General features: G+C 41.5%; 1 protein-coding gene across 3 annotated transcripts in view; it reads left to right on the top strand.

Moving 5' to 3' along the window:
* LOC138107935 (potassium channel subfamily K member 17-like) overlaps positions 1–18,212 on the top strand; it is a 29,847-nt gene extending 11,635 nt beyond the window's left edge. For 2 of the 3 annotated variants that reach the window (XM_069009824.1, XM_069009823.1), the window contains exons 2-5: positions 4,575–4,689; positions 13,579–13,745; positions 14,873–15,041; positions 16,800–18,212. In XM_069009824.1, the coding sequence (XP_068865925.1) occupies positions 4,575–4,689; positions 13,579–13,745; positions 14,873–15,041; positions 16,800–17,095 (747 nt within the window). In that variant the 3' untranslated portion in view covers positions 17,096–18,212. The remainder of the gene's footprint in view (positions 1–4,574; positions 4,690–13,578; positions 13,746–14,872; positions 15,042–16,799) is intronic. The other variant, XR_011149777.1, reaches the window with a different exon arrangement.
* Positions 18,213–19,521: the final 1,309 nt, after the last annotated feature.

A 19,521-nucleotide genomic window follows, 5' to 3' on the forward strand; every position in this document is an offset into this window, starting at 1 on the left:
TGACTCAAATAAGGAGACTGATAATGCTGTTTGGAAGTTGCTGCAGAAAGAACCAGCAATTGCTAATAAATGACAAGGAAAGAATGAGGTATTGCCATCCTAAAATAAGTGCGATAAGGGAGTCAGCAGAAATCTGCAGCTTCCTCACAGGGTTACTGCTTAGCTTGAATTCAGGGAGGGAATTCCTTGCAGAAATATGCACAAACCAGGCTTTTGTACTGGGATATAATCTAACAAAGCACGCATTTGCAAGCATTAACTTATGACATTCCTAGCTGAATCTTCAAAGCTTGTACTTGAGAAAGGTGGAGCTGGAAGCCAAATTTGACTATTCTGAGGCATGTTTTTATCACAAAGGTAACAGGACGGGTATCTACATTTTAAATAGACCTTTTTGGGAGGAAATCATGCTGGTGTTCTAATCACCAGCCATGGCAGTATTATTATCTCGACCATGCAGAGCCTACTTGGTCGAAAACCAGAATAGCCTACTTGATGAGAAAATGTGGCAGCCTGCAAATGAGGCTTCATTGACCTGTGAAGGTCTAAGAATTTAAAATCTCAATTTATCAATCCTATAGGAGTTACAATAATTCCCATGAAACTATTATCTGTAGTCTAAAATTGTGTAAGTATTGTCAGCTAAAGATGTAGTAATCACTGTGAACTGTAAATTATCTCTTTAGAGAGGGGGAAATAAGTACAGAGAAGTGAAACTGTGGTTTTATGGTATACAGCTTGTCTGTCAGTAGAAACCAAAGAACCACTGCATTCTGTTTCTTTCTGATTATTTTAACACCCACCTGTTTCCTTTCTGCTCTTTAAGTTCCACATGACCTTTAAAGTTCCCAAAATACCAAGCCCAAGCTCTGCAAGTTCCGTATTTATTTGGTTTGAGCAATTGGTGGTATTGACTGGGGTCTTAGACCAGGCAGATAACTGCTTTTGAACACTGGGTTTAAGACACTGCTTCTACTAGTGCCTTTCAATGCATTAGGTTTTGAGGCAGACACTGTATAAATCACTAGCCTAATTAAGAGAAAAAGGAAAACCCCTAGAATTTCACCTCAAAATAATCATAAAGTAAAACTAAGTTTCTGGTTCTCAAAAAGGCTGGCTAAGGAGAATAAGCACTTACGATGCAACATGTGTGATTCACTGTACTCTTTAGTACACCATGAATCCACAGGCTAAAATGGACTTGAAGTTTATTTGAAAATCAGTAGCAGAGACGTATCAACACCTCTTCAATGGAAAAAGCAGAGAGAATTCAGCTGTTCTGCTAGAGTGTTTATTAGCTGGGTTTTTTCCTGTGTTCTCTCTAAAATTATAAAATTATAATTATATATTTTTAATTTTTCTATGAGAAAGACCAATAGCCAAAAGCAAAAGTCTAAAGGAACATAGTAAATTAAGGAGAGTATTCACTGATATCTCCCTGAGTGCTTGCTCAGCCTTCAGGACTTTGCAATCCAATGACTTCCTGTGCCAGAAGTAATTTCTGTGCATTAATAGCTATCTATAGATTTCTCTTTCATGAATCTGCCTCTATGGGCACATCTGCAGGAAGGCAAGCTCCATTAGTTCTACCATTCTCAGGAGAGTCAATCTTTAATTTTCTGTCATCATTGTTGCTCTGTCAAAGGTTGATTTTAGATAGTATAATAAAACATTTTTTACTTTAGAAAAAACAAAAGCCTATATTCTTATTTCCACCCACTGTGAATCTTCCCTTTTAAGGGTGACATCCGTAGCTCTTTCTTCCTATCAGTAATGAACTGACTGTTTCTTCTGGGAGTGTTCATTTATTCAAGTGGCTTTGATTTGCATGAATATTCAATGAATGGTCCCCATTGGGCTGGCTTCAACAGGTGGGTGGGCCTAATGGTTAATGATGTTAGCTGGGTGTTTGATAACACAATTTAACAAAGAAATGCTAGAGGCTTATTGCTGAAGGGTCTTGGAGCCTATGGCAAGCATAGCAAGTGCCTCTGTACCAGAAAGGGAAAACAGCTGGCACGCTGCAGGCTCAGGGCTCGCTCTTTGCCAGTGAGTGATGGTTACATGGTACTTCCTTCCCCCTGACAGCAGTGCAGGTCACCATGCCATCTAGGGCAAGTATTCTGGCCTGTCTGCAGAGCCTCAAGACACATCCTGTGCTTCCTGGCAGGAGCATCACCACTTGGGGCAAGTTAACAGTGACCCTGGGATGCTGAGTTGTTACAAGTCACTGCAAAGCTGGTGTGGGTTCTTGCAACTTCTCAGCCTCTTACTTCTAAACCAGGCAGAACAGAAGTGGTACAAAGATGTGAAATTAAACATTAAAAGGCTTGGCTACTGCTGCTTGTTCACATGATTTTTTTGCAGGCTGTTTCCCTTTTCTGCATGAAGATTTTTCCGTTTTCTTGGGCCAGTTCAGCCACAGGTTCTTGCAATCCTCTCTGGTTCTTGAGTGTTTCTGACTTTTAAAACATGATGTTGTGTGTAATATTGTCAACTGCTGAGCTTGTATCAGCAGGACATCAGGCAGGAGAATGGACAACAAACATGCTTCATGTTTAAGTTTTTCAAGTGTCTCTGATGCAGCTGATAATAAATTAATCTGAGAACTGAACTGTTGCTGTTCCAGCAGCTATATATTTGTTCAAGACTAACTACTTAGAACTGCAGAGATCACAGTTTACAGAAGGAAATTTTGAGGAAAATAAAATGCTTTTTTATTTCAATTTTAACTACTAGTTTCTGGAGAGGAAAAAAAGTCATCTGTATAAATTTCCAGTGTCTCTTGCCATTTGACTTACTTTGGGAGTTATTTTATGTTCATGCAAACTGATTCCTGTCTAGGCCATTGTCTGCAGTTTCTTACACTTCTTAAACCGAAGGTCAAGTGTTGTCAGCCTGCACCCCATGCAACCTGACAAACCTCAGTGCAGACACCAGACCTGGGAGAAGAGCAATGGGTGGGGGAATTACACACAGCTGTTCAAAACAAGTATTGCTGGGGGCTTCCTGAGACAACCTTTTCTCTCTCTTTTTTCTTTTTTTTTTCAGGGGTAGCTGTATGGGGAAGGGAAGCAGGGCTTGGTTCTTTTATGTCACTATTGCTATATACAGATTTGTTTTTTGAGTTGCCCCACTCACGTTACAGCCACAATTCACAGAAGGAAGCAAAATGCAATACAACATAATGTGGTCCTTAGCCCTTCTCAGAGCATGGACTCTCTGCTCTGTCTCATAATGTGGAATTTAATAGATTATAATGTGGCCCTGAGGGGTTTAAGTTGCCTTCAGTTATGAGTAAATCAAGATATTTCTGCAAATTCACTATGAAACAGTGTTTATTGATTAGAAAAATGTGTTGATCTCTGAGCTGCTCCTTGGTCTTAGCATGAGAATTAGTAGCTCTAGAGAAAAGAGATAATGATCCTTGTAGTTAAGCTGCTGCTTGGGACCCTGGAAACAGTTTTTAATTCACAGCCTTGTATAATATTATATAAATCATATAAATTATGTAGAGCACATAACATCAGTAAAATGGGAAAAAACTTCCTTGTTTTGCAGGCTTGACGTGCCAGTTTGTTCGGTGGCTGTATAAACTGCAACATCTTTGTAAAACCACCAACTGATGAAAATCTGAGTGTGATTCCTTTTATCAGTGGTGAAAAGCTTTATCAGCAGCCTTTGTTAGAATAGGGACAGTATTATTTAGTATCTGCATGTCTTTTTCAGAGATGATGAATTTTACGTATTCTTGGCTACACTTTTGCATCCAAGGATAATCAACTGTCAGGGGAAGTGTCAGTGTGACATGTTTAGTGTACATGCTGTGAATAATGTTGTTTTAGACACAGCAGTCATTAATTTTGTTGGCATGGGAAGGCATAGTCAGACATGGGCACTTTTAAGATATCTGATGTCTTATTTTGGCATAACTCTGGGCACTTCAGCTAGTGATTTCTAGGTCTTTCCCAGGAGGATTGAACAGAATTGGGCATAATGCTAATCTGGTCCATTCATTCACACTTGTAGTCCTGATGTGGGGTCATTTTGGCCAACCTGAGTAGTCTCAGTCTCCTATAACACACCAGATGCATTCCTCCCCAGGGGGATCCTCTGCAAGGCATCTGTATCATTTACATATTTACATCATTTACATATGCATGTATATTTGCTGCCCTGGGACCGCTGCCATTGGAATAGCCCATCTGGAAACATTTCATTTTCCTAATGAATATGTCATAAGGCAGTCTTAAATACTGTCTGTCTAGGCCTTCTCTAGCTAGCTCTTACCCTCCAATCCCTTCCACATTTATCTCTATAATCTACCATGTGCACGTGCAACTTTCATTTATTGCTGTAGATGCCCTTTTCTTAGAAGCAATATGCTGGATTTTGGCTTTTCTGACCTTGCAGCCCTTTGGTCTCTAAGGCACAAGATCTCCTCTCCTAAAAGGGAAACACCAGAATCAGAAGTGGTTGTAGTTTGGGATTTTACCAGCCAGAAGTGGAAATGCTAGTCACGTGAACTTGCCTTAAAGGGGTTTGTGGGATCTCACGTTATTGTCTCTTTGCAGGGTATCATCCAAGCCTACAAGAGTGGCATAACCCTCCAGGGAAACACCACTAGCCTGGGCAGGTGGGACTACAGTGGGTCTTTCTTCTTCTCCATCTCTGCAATAACAACCATTGGTAAGAGTTCCCTGCTTATGGGACCACCTCATAGGTAGGAAAAGTGGGAATGAGGACCTGTACTCAGACGCTGCTCCAGCATTATGTAGTTCCCTGAAGCTTGCAGTAGGCAAGTAGGGAAGCACTCATGAACCTAGCCCTAGGAATGCTTTGTCAGTGTCAGCACAGTGATGATCTCTACCTGATTAGACACAGGGATAATTAGCTCAGGACATATTCTTACTAAGTTATGCAGCTTCTGGGGCCTGAACTTAATGGTGCTGCACTGCCTGGACTTTCTCAAGCTGTGTGCACTCGGAGAGGTCTGAGGTGAATTGTGCATTGAAATGAGCTTTGCCTGTCACAAGGACAGGAATGATTTTGGAAAATTCTTAATACTGGCTATTGCGTCTTCAGAGACTAAATTTATGAATTTTTCCTCCTTATTACTGCCTGTATTAGATGAGGACCTGCTTGTTCAAGTGAAAGTTAAATAGCTGGATAAACATTACAATTCAGTTGACTTGGGTTTCAGCAAGTGGGGTAATGCAAAGCCACAAAGAAATTATGGAAATAAGTAGGGGGAGAGGGAATGGAAACAAACAAATGTACTAGGTACAGAGCTACTTAAGGCAGATGCTATTAATTATTGTCAGTTTATGTCCCCTGCCCCCCAAACCATTAATAACTTGCCCTGATGTCTTTTTCTTGTGGTGTGACCCAGTGTTTAAAAAAAAAAAGCGTGGAGGGGAGAGTATGTGGAGACATGGTTGTTGAGTATCAAAAAATCCCTCATGGGTTTCTTGACTTGTCAGCTCTCTTCAATTTTAAGTATATTTTAAAATCAAGAATTTTTCTTTTTGTACCCAAATGGAAACCTTCTTTTGACTTCTGATTTTTACTGAAGATACTCTGGTTCCAGAACACTAAGCCCCCAAGCATGAGCTCAACGAAAGAGAGGGTTTTTGGGTTTTTTGTGGGGGTGGAGGCAAGTGAGTGGTGGTGTGTCATCTTCCTGTGACTCTGTACATCTTTCTGTCCTGCTCTTTTGCATATGCGTTGTTCTGGTTGGGAACGCGTTTTCAGTGTGTTTCAGTTGTACTGCTAGGCGAGGGTTATACCAGATGATGGCAGTGGAGGCTCATCAGACAGGGTTACACAGGCTGTAGGTTTCCAGCAGAGCCTGGCCAGTTCCTTCCTGCCTTTGGTACAAAGCACCATCTGCTCAGAGATGTTTTGCTTGCCTTAGTAGTGAATCCTGATGAGTTTCTAAGCCATCAGAGTGACTGTTTCACCACAGCAAGTTTGAATTAGTGATATTCAGGAAGAATCAAATTTATCATGTTAAAATATAAGAGAATCTTGTGATGTTGGCAGAGATCTAGACTAACTGCTCTAACTTTCTGCTCTTCTGCTAAGAGCAGCTGCTAAGCTACTCTCCCTCCCCCAGCCCCCCACTCCGCTCTTTTTTTAAGTAAACTCCTCATCCTGATGGCTGCAGGGGAGGAGGATGGGACAGGGCATGACACAACTGAGTTGATAGCAGAGGCAATTGAAAATGGAAAAGAATCAAGTATTGCAGCTCTTCATCTCGTAATTTTAAAGCTGATGGACTTGTTCATGATTTTTCCATTGTGGATTTGAGAATGCCATACAAGTCATTTCTATGCAGAGAACTGCAGACAACTGAACCCTTCATTATGCTTTTTCAAGTTAAATTGTTAGTTGCATACAGATTAGTGTCTTAACACTCTTTCAATAACAGTGTGTTGTAGAAAACTTCAAATGGTTTCACAGAACCTCACCCGGAGTCTGTTATCATAATCTCTCTTTATGCAAATTCTTGAGATAGTGAGGGGTTCAGCCTCACTGAGGGTACCACAGTGTGACTGGGAAGGATAATTGATGATGTCAAGTAAAGAGACAAGCTCCTTTCCAAAGAATTCAGTGAAGTTTAAATGGGTGAGTCACAATAGGAAACTTCATATATAAGGCATGGCAATGAGATAAATGACGATTGAGAAGGCTTCTTGAGGATCTGTAGAGGTTTTAGTGTTCTTACATGGCAAGGAAGAGTTTATCTCAGGCTGTGATTATGGAACCAATGAAAGCAGGTCCAGCTGCACAAGATTAGTCTATGGGATTTAAAATCCAAGGCATTCTGGCAAATGAGTTCAGCAAGGGTAGAGTTAAGATGATACTGGAGAAGAGAGATTTTCAGGAGTTTAGGGCTACTATATAAAGATTTTGAAGAATCTGAGTGGCCTCTATTCCATGTGTTCCAGCTGCTGCAAGTCCTTTGGGCTGTTTCTCTTCCACATTTTTTTCTTTGTGATTAATGCTATTCATGCCTTGCTAGCCTCTTATGTGATAAAACATCTTTGTGACTCTTTTCCTTAGTCTTCTCAAACAGCACTGCCAAAGCCACTATCACTTTTACCTTCATCACTTGCCTCTGAGATGCTCTTTCTGGTCTGCCAGCTTCTGTATTCTACTTTAGGTGCTTTAACTCCCCTCAGAAGGCTTCATCCATTTCTCAAGTCCTTACCAGAACATTTCTCACCAGGATACAGGAGGGGATGTTAACTTCTTTCCCCATTAACACCAACTGAGCAGCATCTCCAGTGACAAGCTTTAAATCCCCATGTCTCCTGTTGCAGCATCTTCTGCATGGTGTCCTTCCATATAAATGAGAGCCTCATCTATTTTCCCTACTAATGATTAAAAGCAGCATGTGAACTTTGCTTGAAAACAAGCGAGTTCTAACCTGCAGGCTGGACTTAGCTGGTACCTCAATCCCAAAGGTTTAAAGAACAGATAGGTATGAACTAAAATCTCTTGTTTAAAGAAGTGCCCCAAAGCCTATGTAGTTTTCGGCCAATCTCATCATTTGAATAGAACTCCATTAATAACTTTTGGGATGGGCACTGTTATGCTTCTGTGCTTTCTGCCTTGCTGGCTTTGTCATATCATATCATGCCAGATTTTATATGTTATCTCATTTTCTGCAGATGTTTCCAGAAGAACCCTTTCTCCAATGCCTTGAAGGGTCATCTTCAAAGTTCCTGTAAAGCTGTAGTACTAAACATGATTAGGGAAGGAGAAGCTAATTTGCTGCTGATTTTATCTCTCAGACTTCTTTATCCCTTGCCGACACAAAGTCTCTCCTTTCTGTGTTTACTCTCCTCCTACTTAGTTTGGACTAACAGGGCAGGGGTCAAAGCAAGTTCAGAGTGGGGCACAAAATGAAAGTTTCTAAAGTCAAACGACCACAGGGTGGTGTTATTTCAGAAAAGGTACTAGGGAAAGGCTCTTTCCATAGTCAGTGGTGAGGCTGACTCGTCTGTGCAAGCCTGAGACTAGGAGGAATATTGTCCACTCTAGCCTGAACGTCCCACTTAATACTGGGTGGATGGATGCCATTGCCTAGTGCTGCATGACCTTTTTCTGGTGGCAAAGCCACCAGAATTCAGTTGTATGAATTTCAAGGGCTCTTTTTTAAATATAAAATGGGACAAGTAAACCATCTCACCGTGAAGAAAAGAAGGGAAATACCTTCTTCCTGTTCTTTCCTTCTCTGGTTAGCACAGTACATATCTCCTAAAAGCAATACCCCTAAGGACTGGGAGATAACAAAAGAGGCATGGATCAGTCTATTCAGTGAGAGATGGTATTAACACACTGTTACAGACACTGAGTAGTTGCCACAGAGGATTCCAGTGCAGGGGGAAAAAAGCAGTAGCAATTTCAGAGCTGTGAAATCCTGGTAGGGTAAAGCTCTGGGCCAGCAAGAGTTTTGTGAAGACTTGGACCCTCTGTAGTGCTGCCCAGTGTCTGGTGGAGCTCCTGAGAAATGGCGGGGTTTCTGCCCATTGCTGGCTGACAGTCCATTGGGGAATTCAGTTAAACTAACTTGATGGCTCAAACCAGTTAAAATCCGGAATAACAGCTTGGGACCACTTTAATATTTGAATCCTCTGTGAACCTCAGAAACCTCTTGTGTAGGGGAGTTCTCTGCTGAAAAGCCACCACTGTTAATGTATTGATCTTTTCCCTGCCCTGAGACAGCTGGAAGAGCTGCTCTACAGGCTTGGCCAAGTAGGATGTGGCACAATATTCTGTGAGAGGTCACTAGTGGATGTGGGGATAGCCACTCACAGCAGCATCCTCTAAGCTATCTCCGGAGTACTAGAAATGTGGTCTGCTTTCCTGACTGCATGCCATCTCACCCAGCTGAGACTAGGCCCACTGTACAGCTTCCAGTGTACACACAGCACAAATAAAAGACTGCAATACTCCTCTGAAGCATTTTTTTTCACTCACTGAAGGAGTGTGCAACCAAATTTTACTGTCATCTGGAACTTCATAGGGCTAAAAGTGTTAATAATTCTGCCCTGCTTCAGCCTGCCGGGGTTCCAATGAGCTTCCCCATATAAGACACAGTTCCTGAGATTCTGCAACCACTAGCTTTTAAAATCAAATTCTTCAAATTTTTTGGTTTGTTCTAATCATAAAACTGAGAAGTCAATGCAAGCATTGTGGCATTGTGTCCTGTTTCTGTCTTTACATTTGGGAGCCTATAGCATCCTCCCTGGATGAGTGTACTGGAAATAACTGACTTCCCGTATCAGGTGTCCTTAGCTGTGTCCAGCTGGTAAGTGTTCTTGAACTTAGGGCAGACTTCGTGGGCATAATGTGAAATCTCACAAAAAGCTTGAGAAGCCAAGCAGGTTAATCTGTTTTATGTAGTTATGGAGACATTCAAAGTATGAGGGAGGATAGGAACCCCTGACTTGCTGATCTTCAGGTGAATGTAGGTGGTACCAAATGACCTCTGAAAACCCTAATGCTTGTAAGATCATGGGTAATTCAGGCTTCCTGGTACCTCAGGAGGTCTCTGGTGCAACTGTCTGCTTAAAGCCATCAGCTATGAGGTCAGAGCAGGTTAATGAGGGCTTTGTCAGGGTCACCTTCCACCTAAGCTGGGACCATGCTCATGTTTTCAGGAACCAGATAAACATTACCATAAGGCTGTGTGAGTGTTCAGTAGGTATGTTTGGGGTTTTTCCACTTTGAATTGCACAAAGACATCTTTTCAATCTAAAGTGAATTTTCTTTTTTTTTTTCTCAATGAAACATTTGAATTTTTCATTAAAAAAACCTTTAATTTCTCCTGGATTAAAGCATCCGGCTCACTTGTAAAGATCACAAAGGAAAGACAAGTTTATATTTCCTGAAGAGTGTTGGAGGAGGAGCTGGTGGTGGGAGGAGCTGGATAGTTAAAGGGTTTAACTTCTTCCAGTGCCTGGGAGGACAGGAATGTGGCTCACTGAACATCACCCCAACTGCCAAGCAGAGTAGTTTTTATCTGAGTATTTAAATGTGTAATGCAAAATAAAGTAATTCTGGCCTTGACACCCCTCAGTGAACTGCACAGTGGACACCTGGCCCACAGGCTTAGATGGATGCCAGGTTATAAAGAAAAATACTGACAACAAGAGCAATCTGTAAATTTGGGATTAGACTATCTCTGTAGGAAGTGATGGCTTGTATACTTTCAGGTAGGAGAAAAGATTTGAAAAAACAAGAATTGCTTTTCTAACCAGTAGCTTTATCAGTGGTTTGTTTTAGCATTCACACACATTTTTGGGGAGATTTGGTTTAGTGCTGACTCTGGGTTTTTTTTCTGCAGATGAAATTTTTAGGTAAATTTTCAGATGTTTTTCAGCCTATGATAGATGCTTTTTGTTCTAAGCACTTTTTGATGAAAATACTCTTTTATATCTGGGCAGTGAGAAAAGGAGTGAAACAAACCTCTTATTGTGGGTAGCAGGAATTTGCAGCTGCCTCAGTTAACTGAGGGCACTGCAAGTGTTGTCCTGTGAATTAAAAGATCTTTTGCTAATGAATTTCATCTTCTTAACAAGTCTACAGGGCTTCTGAATCCTTTATGGACAGGAATGGGAAAGCATGAAAAAAAATCCTGAATTACTTAATGTGTGTAACAGAAGCACATGAGTTAAAGCACATGGTTATGAGCATTTAGAAATAAAACCACTCTTCTTTTGTTTCCTCTAAAGAAGTTTAACTTCCATTATGCCTTATTTCAAAATGAGAGGAGTTATACATGCCCTTAATCCAGCTGCTTCAGTGGAAACATACTTTGATGTCTCTGCAGTTTTCTAGTCATCATTCCTCAGTGTTGCTTTGCTCAGGTATGTGCCAGGTGACATCCCAGCAGCAGGCTCATGAGGGATGTGACACACATGGCAGTGTAGTTTTAGTTTCTGAATCTGGTTCAGATCTTCTAATATCTAGCCCACGATGATATAAGACACCAGTTAATACTGAAGAGGGAAAGTCCTATTTTCTCATTCCTGCTTGAGTTTCGTAACAATTGAGGTTTATATACAATTAGGTTGGCATCTCTTTGTCTAGCGCAAAGACAAGTGGATGTAACCAGCCAGGAGTAAATTTCTGGCCATTTTGCATAATCTAAAGTCTCCTGTGCTGTTTGCTTATACTTTGTATCCTGTATAAAAAGCTGGTGGGGCATGGCTTTTTGGCGTATGTACAGCACCTGTGTACCAAGTCTTCAGAAAATTATCTCAAGCTGCTGAGTCTAAGGGAAAAGGGAGCCAGAGAAATTGAATGCAAAGCAGATCTGGTGTCTGAAGGGCTGGGTTTACTGTGCACATTAGACCTCCCTACATCATTCAATTTTTCACTCTAAATAATTTGTAACATACAGGTTAACTTTAGGTGCTCTCCAGTCAGCACTGTGTGGCATCACCACAATTCTGAAGGCTGCTGTGCTTCACACAGTGACCTGAGATCATGGGCCTTTCTTCACTTATGTTTTCCTGCAGAGAAACTTAGCTGTGGTAAAAAGAGCTGCCCAAGACATTACACAGTTTTTTGAAACTAGATACAGGAAAGGGGAAAGGTTGGGGGAAAACAACCATGGGAATAACTAGCCATAAATGTATGTGACTCAGCCTCCAGCCCTACAGTAAATGCCCCCCAGCACTATCTGCTGGGCCAGGTCGGGCCACAAAAGACCCTAATCCCATAAAAGAAAAATTGGAACTAGTTCACTGAAATGTCACAGCCAGTGTGAAATGCATCACACCAGACACATCTCTCAATAATTCACTTAGAAGGGGTCATCTACCAGATGTACTTGCCTGCATGTCTCATTTACCACACTTTTTAGTCTAAAAATGGTGAAAGCTGGCAGAAATTAGTAATCATTGGGAAAAGTGCATTAACATTGAAAAGCTGCTCACAAAAAAGTAGCACTGGAATGAAGTCTTAATTTAGTCCCTTTTGTTTGACTGTATTTCGAAACATCTAGTTACATAACAGCATCCCATTCTTTCTGGGGGTGCTCCCCTCTTCCCAGGGACAGGCTCCTGGGGCTCCTTTGGAGGTATATCATTATTGGAGGGGATGTTCTCCATATCATAAAATTTGGAGTTTGTGGGGGTTCATACTTAGGAATAGTTTGCCCCTAGACCTTTTTTTTTTCCTGGGTGTAGGTTGCCAGTGCACCCGCGCAGTTAACAGCAGAGTTGTCTGTGGTGAGAGATTTTTGTTAGCAAAAACTTGACACAGAATGTGTAGATAGCCCCAGCTCATAGTTGCACTCATTTCTACGCTGTTGGTCAGTGGCTTATTGCAGCTGGCACGTGACAGAGGTTAGTGAAGGAGCAGGACTCCGGAGTTAACCACAGATGTTTGCACTCTCACTTATCTGGGATACGGAGCCCAGCCCTGGGGCCTCTCCCTGCTGGGCACTGCTCGCTTGCCCTGAGGCTACAGCACCCAGTAGCTGAGAAAGGCAGCCGTAGGGGAAGAGCCTTGTGCTTGCTGTGCCGATGGTTGGGTGGCGCTGGGAGGGGATAGCATTATTTGTGGTGAAAAGATAAACTTTGCTTACTTGCGGTGAAAAGATAACCTCTCATGTGGACATACGCCAATCTCTAATGAGCAGAGGTGATTTTGGATTGTAGTTAAGGCCGTAGGTCTCTGACTGGCTAAGGCACTGTTTAATGCTTGTGGTGTGCTACTTCTTCTATCTCTGAAAGCATCCTGTGAAGTACACCCTAGTTAAATCTGACTTTCTTGTGGCATAAAACGCTGGAAATTACAAGTGCAAGTCTGCAAACTTTACAGGACATTTTAAAAAGAAGGTGTGGGCAACAAAGACAAGTGATTTTAAAGCCAGAATGATCTGAGGATACAAGCAAGGCTGTGCTTGCAGAGCAGGACCTTTTATTATACCACTTCCCATGACTAGAAGAAGGAGGCAAAACACTTTATTTTTCTTTAGGTCTGAAATTGATGTATTTTACACAGGTTAAATATAAGTTCTCCAGGTATATTGACTCTGGGCAATAATTTTGATAATTTAAGATGTATTTGGTACTTGTGGTGCAAAAGAGTATAAGCAAGGATGCAGTGTTAAGTTCACTAGTCCTGTGGGACAAAGGTAGAAGATGGTGGTTGTTATAATTAAAACACTGTTGTGATTCAGAGGCCATCTGACAGCCATGCATGATCATTTACCAGCAAACCCCATGCCAACAATGCTTACAAAAATTGAATTAAACGGAAGGTTTGCATTTACGTCAGATCCCAGCCAGGGCAGTGGATAGGGGAGAGGAAATTCACTGGTAAATGGAAAAGGAACTAAGCAAAATTGGCAGGGAAAGAAATGTTATTTTCAAGCCCACAATAGAATATGACAAACAATGGATGTAACTTACAGTTATTTATAACTAAAGGTCCTTTTGGGGCAGTGACCTTCTCGCCTAACTTCTGTAGACGATGGAGGTTCACCCCTCCAGGGGGAGAGGGCAAGCAGAGAATAGTTTAGAGTTAATGCTTCATTCCTCTCCTGTCTAGGCTACGGGAACTTGAGCCCCAGCACTGCAGTTGGTCGAATCTTCTGCATTGTGTTTGCACTTTTTGGGATCCCCTTGAACCTTGTACTCCTGAATGAAATTGGGCAGCTGATGCTGCTTGGGGTTCAGCACTGTGCTTGTCGCCTAGAGGAAGTGTTTCACTGGCAGGTAAGCGGTGTGGACAGGTATATCTCAAAGAAATAAAAGACTGAGGACATTGGTATTTGAGATCCTATGACTAATAAGGACAGCCTGGCTGACTATTTGACCAAAAACGCAGTAATACTCAGGAATAACTGGAAGCAAATAAATTTAGTTTATGACAGCCCTATGAGGTGTCAGATAAGGTTGTTTATTAATTGGGGGAAATTATATGATGAATGACTTCCCCTAGAGCAACAGAAGTGATAAAGCATGTGAGCTATGCACAGTCCTAGACTATCTGGTCTGTTTATCATCAGTTATAGTTAGAATTGCATGTGTAAGTTACATGGGGACATTTGTGGAATAGGCTTTAAACTGGCGTGAATTTAAGACTTACAAATGTGATGCCCAATTTGTGTTAACTGGGTGTCAATGTTTACCCTTGGCTGACATCTAAGCACAATGCAGCTACTCACCCCTTCCCAGTGGGATGGGGAAGAGAATCAGAAGAGTAAAAAATTCATGGGTTGAGGTGAAGGCAGTTTAATAAGTAAAGCAAAAGCTATGCATGCAAGCAAAACAAAACAAGGAATTTGTTCACTACTTTCTGTCAGCAGGCAGGTGTTCAGCCATTCCCAGGGAAGTAGGGCTCCATCATGCATAATACTTACTTGGGAAGACAAACTCCATCACTGTGAACATACCTCTTCCCCCAGCTCTATATGCTGAGCATGATGCCATATGGCATGGAATAGCCCTTTGGTCACTTGGGCCCAGCTGTCCTGGCTGTGTCCCCTGCCAAATTCCTGTGTACCCCCAGCCTACTCACTGGTGGGGTAGGGTGAGAAGCAGAAAAGGCCTTGACACTGTGCAGGCACTGCTCAGCAACAATAAAACACCTCTGCATTATCAACACTGTTTTCAACACAAATTTAAAGCACAACCCCCTACTAACCACTGTGAAGAAAATAACCATCCCAACTAAAACCAACACACACGTCTGGGACAGACACACCATTTATTATAGTGGAATTCAATGAATGTTTGTATGTTTTTGTGGAGTCCCTCATCATCTTCAACTGGTAACCAAGCTGGACTTTCCTTGCTATGTGTCTTATGACAATCTTTTTTTTTCTCTCCTGTTTTACTAGAATAAAACTTCCTTCCTGATGAAGACCTGTGCACTGGTAACTGGCTTGTTACTGTTCCTCCTGCTACCTCCCTTGTTATTCTCTGACAAAGAAGGCTGGTCTTATGAAGAAGGCTTCTACTATTCCTTCATTACCCTCAGCACTATAGGGTTTGGAGACTATGTGATAGGTGAGTAGTTCACATTTCATTGCTTTCACCTCCTGAACAGCATAGCCAAATCCATGACATACAAAGCTCCCCACGTGGCAGTTTGGCACCAGTAGCAATCCCCAGATGTGATGATCAGTATGTTGTGGTGGGCATTTGACAGGTTGGAGACGACATGATTTCTGCCATAGCAGTGCTACCTGTGGAAGAACAAAGGCATTGTTTCCCAGTCAGTGAGTGGCGTTGAAGTGGCCTGTCCCTTGAATGACTACTACACAAGGCAGGGGTGCTATGGTTTAATCACTCTTGTTGCTGAGGGCACACTTACCACACTCCAGTGCATCAGCAGCCATTAGTTTTAAGCAGATGCTACTGCATCATCATTAACAGACAGGGACTGTTTCTTCTGTCAAAACCCTAGATAACTGCTTTCTAAAAGGCAGCCTAAGTCACTTAGGTGTAGACTGTCGGGCACCAGGCACTACCTAGTTTTGGATGCCAAAACTCTTTGCCAGAGGAAATGGGATTGGATCCCCACCCATTGCATTTGCTGAAACACAGGACACACCTTTTTGATAAAGACTTTCTTGTTAAAAACAAATTGATTATAGAAACACATGCACCCTTAAATTCCTGAGAGACAGAAAGACTGAAACATCCTATTATGGATTTGCTATTTTCTTTTCTTCATAGCACTTGCTATCAACTTGCTAGTCAGTGTAGTGGCAGTTACTTCAGGACTTATCTGTAACACATCAAAGTTATGATTAGAGCTTGTGTAGGCATATGGAAATAAGCTGGCATAAAGTTAGCTTGGAGTAGCCAGATGGAACTTAACAAAAGCTGGGTCAGCTCAGCATTTTCCTATACTGGTTTTACATATGTTGCTGATCTCTGTGTTACAGCAGCTGTACTTCTCTCAGTTTCTGGTAATGCATTTGCCATTCCTTCCTCTTCCAGGTGTGCCTTCACCTGTGTAGTACCTTTGTAACTGGAATACTGCCATAGATACACTAGGTTCTCTATGGCAGTAATTGAACATGTCAGCTGTGGTGTGTAGAGGCTAAACAATTTTGCCTTACAATCCTGTGTGTGGCTTATGTCTCAAAACTAAGGTTCAAGTGACCATCACACTGTTTCCCCACTAGTATGATATGGAGCTGGGAGGAATAACTGAGTTGCTGGAAAGCAGCTCTGCAGAAAAGGACCTGGCAGTCCTGATGGGCACCAAGCTGTCCATGATCCTACAGACTGCCTTTGTGGCCAAGAAGGCCAGTGATAATTTCGATCTGTCTTCCAAGATTTGGTTGTTCTTGGAGGATTTAGGACTACTCAGGCCTCTTTTCTCCCACTCTCAGAGACTCTCTCACATACTTATATCTGGTTTAATAAGATGCCTACACTGATACATAAAACCTGCTTACCTCTCTGCCTGCAGGAACCCCTGTTACATGCTAATACAAAATTGTGGTGCTAAGTAGAGAAATTAAACTGTGTGCTTGAATGTGAATAATTTCACTTTGACATGGATGTAATTTGGGATTTAGTTTTCTTTCTTATGGTAATATTTGCAATTCCTAAGGAGTACTAGGCAGATGCTGACATGTCGTGAAACATACTTACAACACCTGTTCACATGCTAAGTAGATGGCATACTTGTGTTTTATATAGAAATCACTAATATTAAGTGATATTTCAACTGTCTTTGCTTTATGTGTAATGTCTCCTTTGAGGCACTCTTGATCCAATGTAGAAATGTTTTGGGTGATTCTGTTGTAGGGATGAACCCAGATCGCACCTACCCAGGCTGGTACAAGAATGTAATCTCTCTGTGGATCCTCTTTGGGATGGCCTGGCTAGCACTGGTTATCAAATTTTGCATCAACCTTCTAGAGAGCTCCAGTGACTTCTGTCAATGCAACAAGAAGAACAAGGAGATGGCAGAAGACTTAATGGATGGTAACAAAAATAGTATGACTGGACTTCACAGTGCGGAGACCTGCAGTGACAAAGACACAAAAACAAAAGGACCGGTTGAATCTCACTCCTACACAGTTCCTACAGAAGCCCTCTAGGGAAGAAAAATACCCTTGGTGTCTTGTGGGTTTTAGTGCACCAGAGACAAACCATTTAGAAATGTGTAAGTGGAGCTGCCCTGACCTGTGAATGGGGTAAAAGTTTGCTTATTGAGCTTGAAATGCTTCTGTTCTGAATTGAGTAATGACAACAGAATGTTTCATTTGCAGCACCACCAAGAATTACCAACAGGACTCTAAGCCAAAAGTAGATTTATGGGAATATTACCTGCCCTCCCACCTCAATCTATGAGGTAAACTGACATCCATGAGCAACACTATCTGTTGTCTTTTTCTTTGCATGCAAGGTTCTTGCAGCCTCAAGTTGTACATATGGTACTTTGCAAATGCCACAGCCAGAAAAGCCAGTGGTATTTAATGTGGGAAACAAAGAGCACGTTGCCAAAAGAAATGAAAGGCACTGTTTAAAGCCATCTGGCAGTCATGGCAAATGTGCACCATCGCCTATGTACTTGTGCTTGTGAAAGGTGGTAACAAACTTTTGCTCTCTGATCATTTACACAGGGATGGCAATGAGGCAGAGGTGCCTGGTCAAAACAGACCATTCCATTTTTTTAAAGTAATTTCTGTGTCAGAGGTCTGCTAATAGAAAGAGACTTCAGCAGTAAGTGGTATTCAGAAGTAAGTATTCCTTACATCAGAACGTCCGTGGGTTCATCCTTTGTGAAGTATTTTGTAGACCAAATGTCATCAGCTAAATGTGACAGTTCTTTTAGATAGATTTGTATTTTGCCACATCTTGGAAGTCAGAAAAGGAGGACTAGAGGCAATTTTAAGTGTCAGTGGTTCCACCATTTTCCTATGGGCAGTATTAACAAGGGCTACTCTAATCTAGAAACAGACTGAATTTTCTTCAGCTTCTATGATCAAGAGATACTATTTTGATGAACTTCTCATGTCATAAGTGATTAGGGTACCTGTTCTATCTAACATCTTGTATATAATCACAACTGTCTTTGATCTGCGGAATGCCCGACATGCTTATTTGGCCTTCATGTCAGTCATGAAAAAGAACTTGGTTGGGTTTTTTTAGTTCCATTAAATTCTCAAAAATCTTTTGATACATTATGTCACTTATAAAGGTGCAACAGAGTCACTCCTGGTACCATTTGTCTTTCATTATCTATTCTTCTCATTTCCTTATTCCTGTTGTGCTACTTGCATCCTAAGCGTTAACTTTGAAAATTTGACCATGGCAGCAAACCAGAATGAAGTATTTGGTTGAGCCTTCAGCTTTTGCAATGAACCAAGATTCCATGTGGTTGGTAGAGAAAAGACTGAAAACAGAGTCTGTTGGAATTATGGGACTGAGGTATTAGAAATATCCATAGCTATATTCACAGGAATGGAGTGAGTGAAAAGTTTGCAGTCTTCAGGAGCACAAGTTCTGAAACATATAATGTGAAAGAAGTGTTTCCAGAATAGGCCAGTCTGAGTGTTGATATCTGGTGGAACTGATTACAGGAAAAGTGCAGGAAAGGGATAAGCTGAATGAAATTTAGTCTGTTGACCTTCTTCTGATTGCACAGTAGTAAATGTTCTCTCAAATATTGTTTGAATGGGCAGCAGAGATCAGGTAGGGAGGCAGTGGACCTCTTGGATCATACTGATGCAAAATAAATACATTTCAAATTTTTGAAAATTGGGTAATTTCTTTAACAGCCTTTAGCATAAACTTTTCTGTTTCTTCTATGTTTCATCTTGCTTATTTTCACTGATGGATACACAATGTAGGTTTTACTGGCCTACATGAAGAACAAAGTGTGTTTCTTTCAACATGAGTAAATTACAATTTCACTTCATAAAATGTGATACCCTTTAATGCATATCCTTTGCACCCTTTTTCATGTGCAAAACTTAGTAAGTATTAAATGTATTGTAAAATCTAGAAGCCCAGGAGTTAACAGGAGTTTCTACTATCAAAGCACGGGAATGACTATACGAAATCTATTTCAGCTTTTACTAGAAATGTCACAGACTCTGGGAATTTCTGCCTACTCTACTCTTTGATGAGAAGGCTTATGAAAGAGTTGAGAAGAGTTTCCTCTTTCGACTTTGAATGTCTACTGTATTAATCTCATTTAATTTGTATTTCCATGTATTTTTAGGCTGTGGATGGGGTCTTGCACGGAACAGCAAACAGAGTTGCGTGCCTTTGTGCAGCTAATATACATTTCTGAGAGATAAAAGGGAGAGGAACTCAAGGAATAGTCTTGGGGAAAAAGGGTAAAAACCTTTTGCAGATCTCAATGCTTCCACTGTATGTGAGGGTTCAGACACAGACTTAGGCATGTGGCTGGGTCTCAAGATGCCTCATACCTGCCCTAGCCATCCTTTCTGAGTCCCTTCCTTCTGAAGCCCTGCTGCCCAGCATCTCACCACCTGCAGAGTCCTGCCACCCACAG

Source organism: Aphelocoma coerulescens, chromosome 3 (assembly GCF_041296385.1).
Source record: "Aphelocoma coerulescens isolate FSJ_1873_10779 chromosome 3, UR_Acoe_1.0, whole genome shotgun sequence".
In the NCBI taxonomy this organism is placed as follows: domain Eukaryota; kingdom Metazoa; phylum Chordata; class Aves; order Passeriformes; family Corvidae; genus Aphelocoma; species Aphelocoma coerulescens.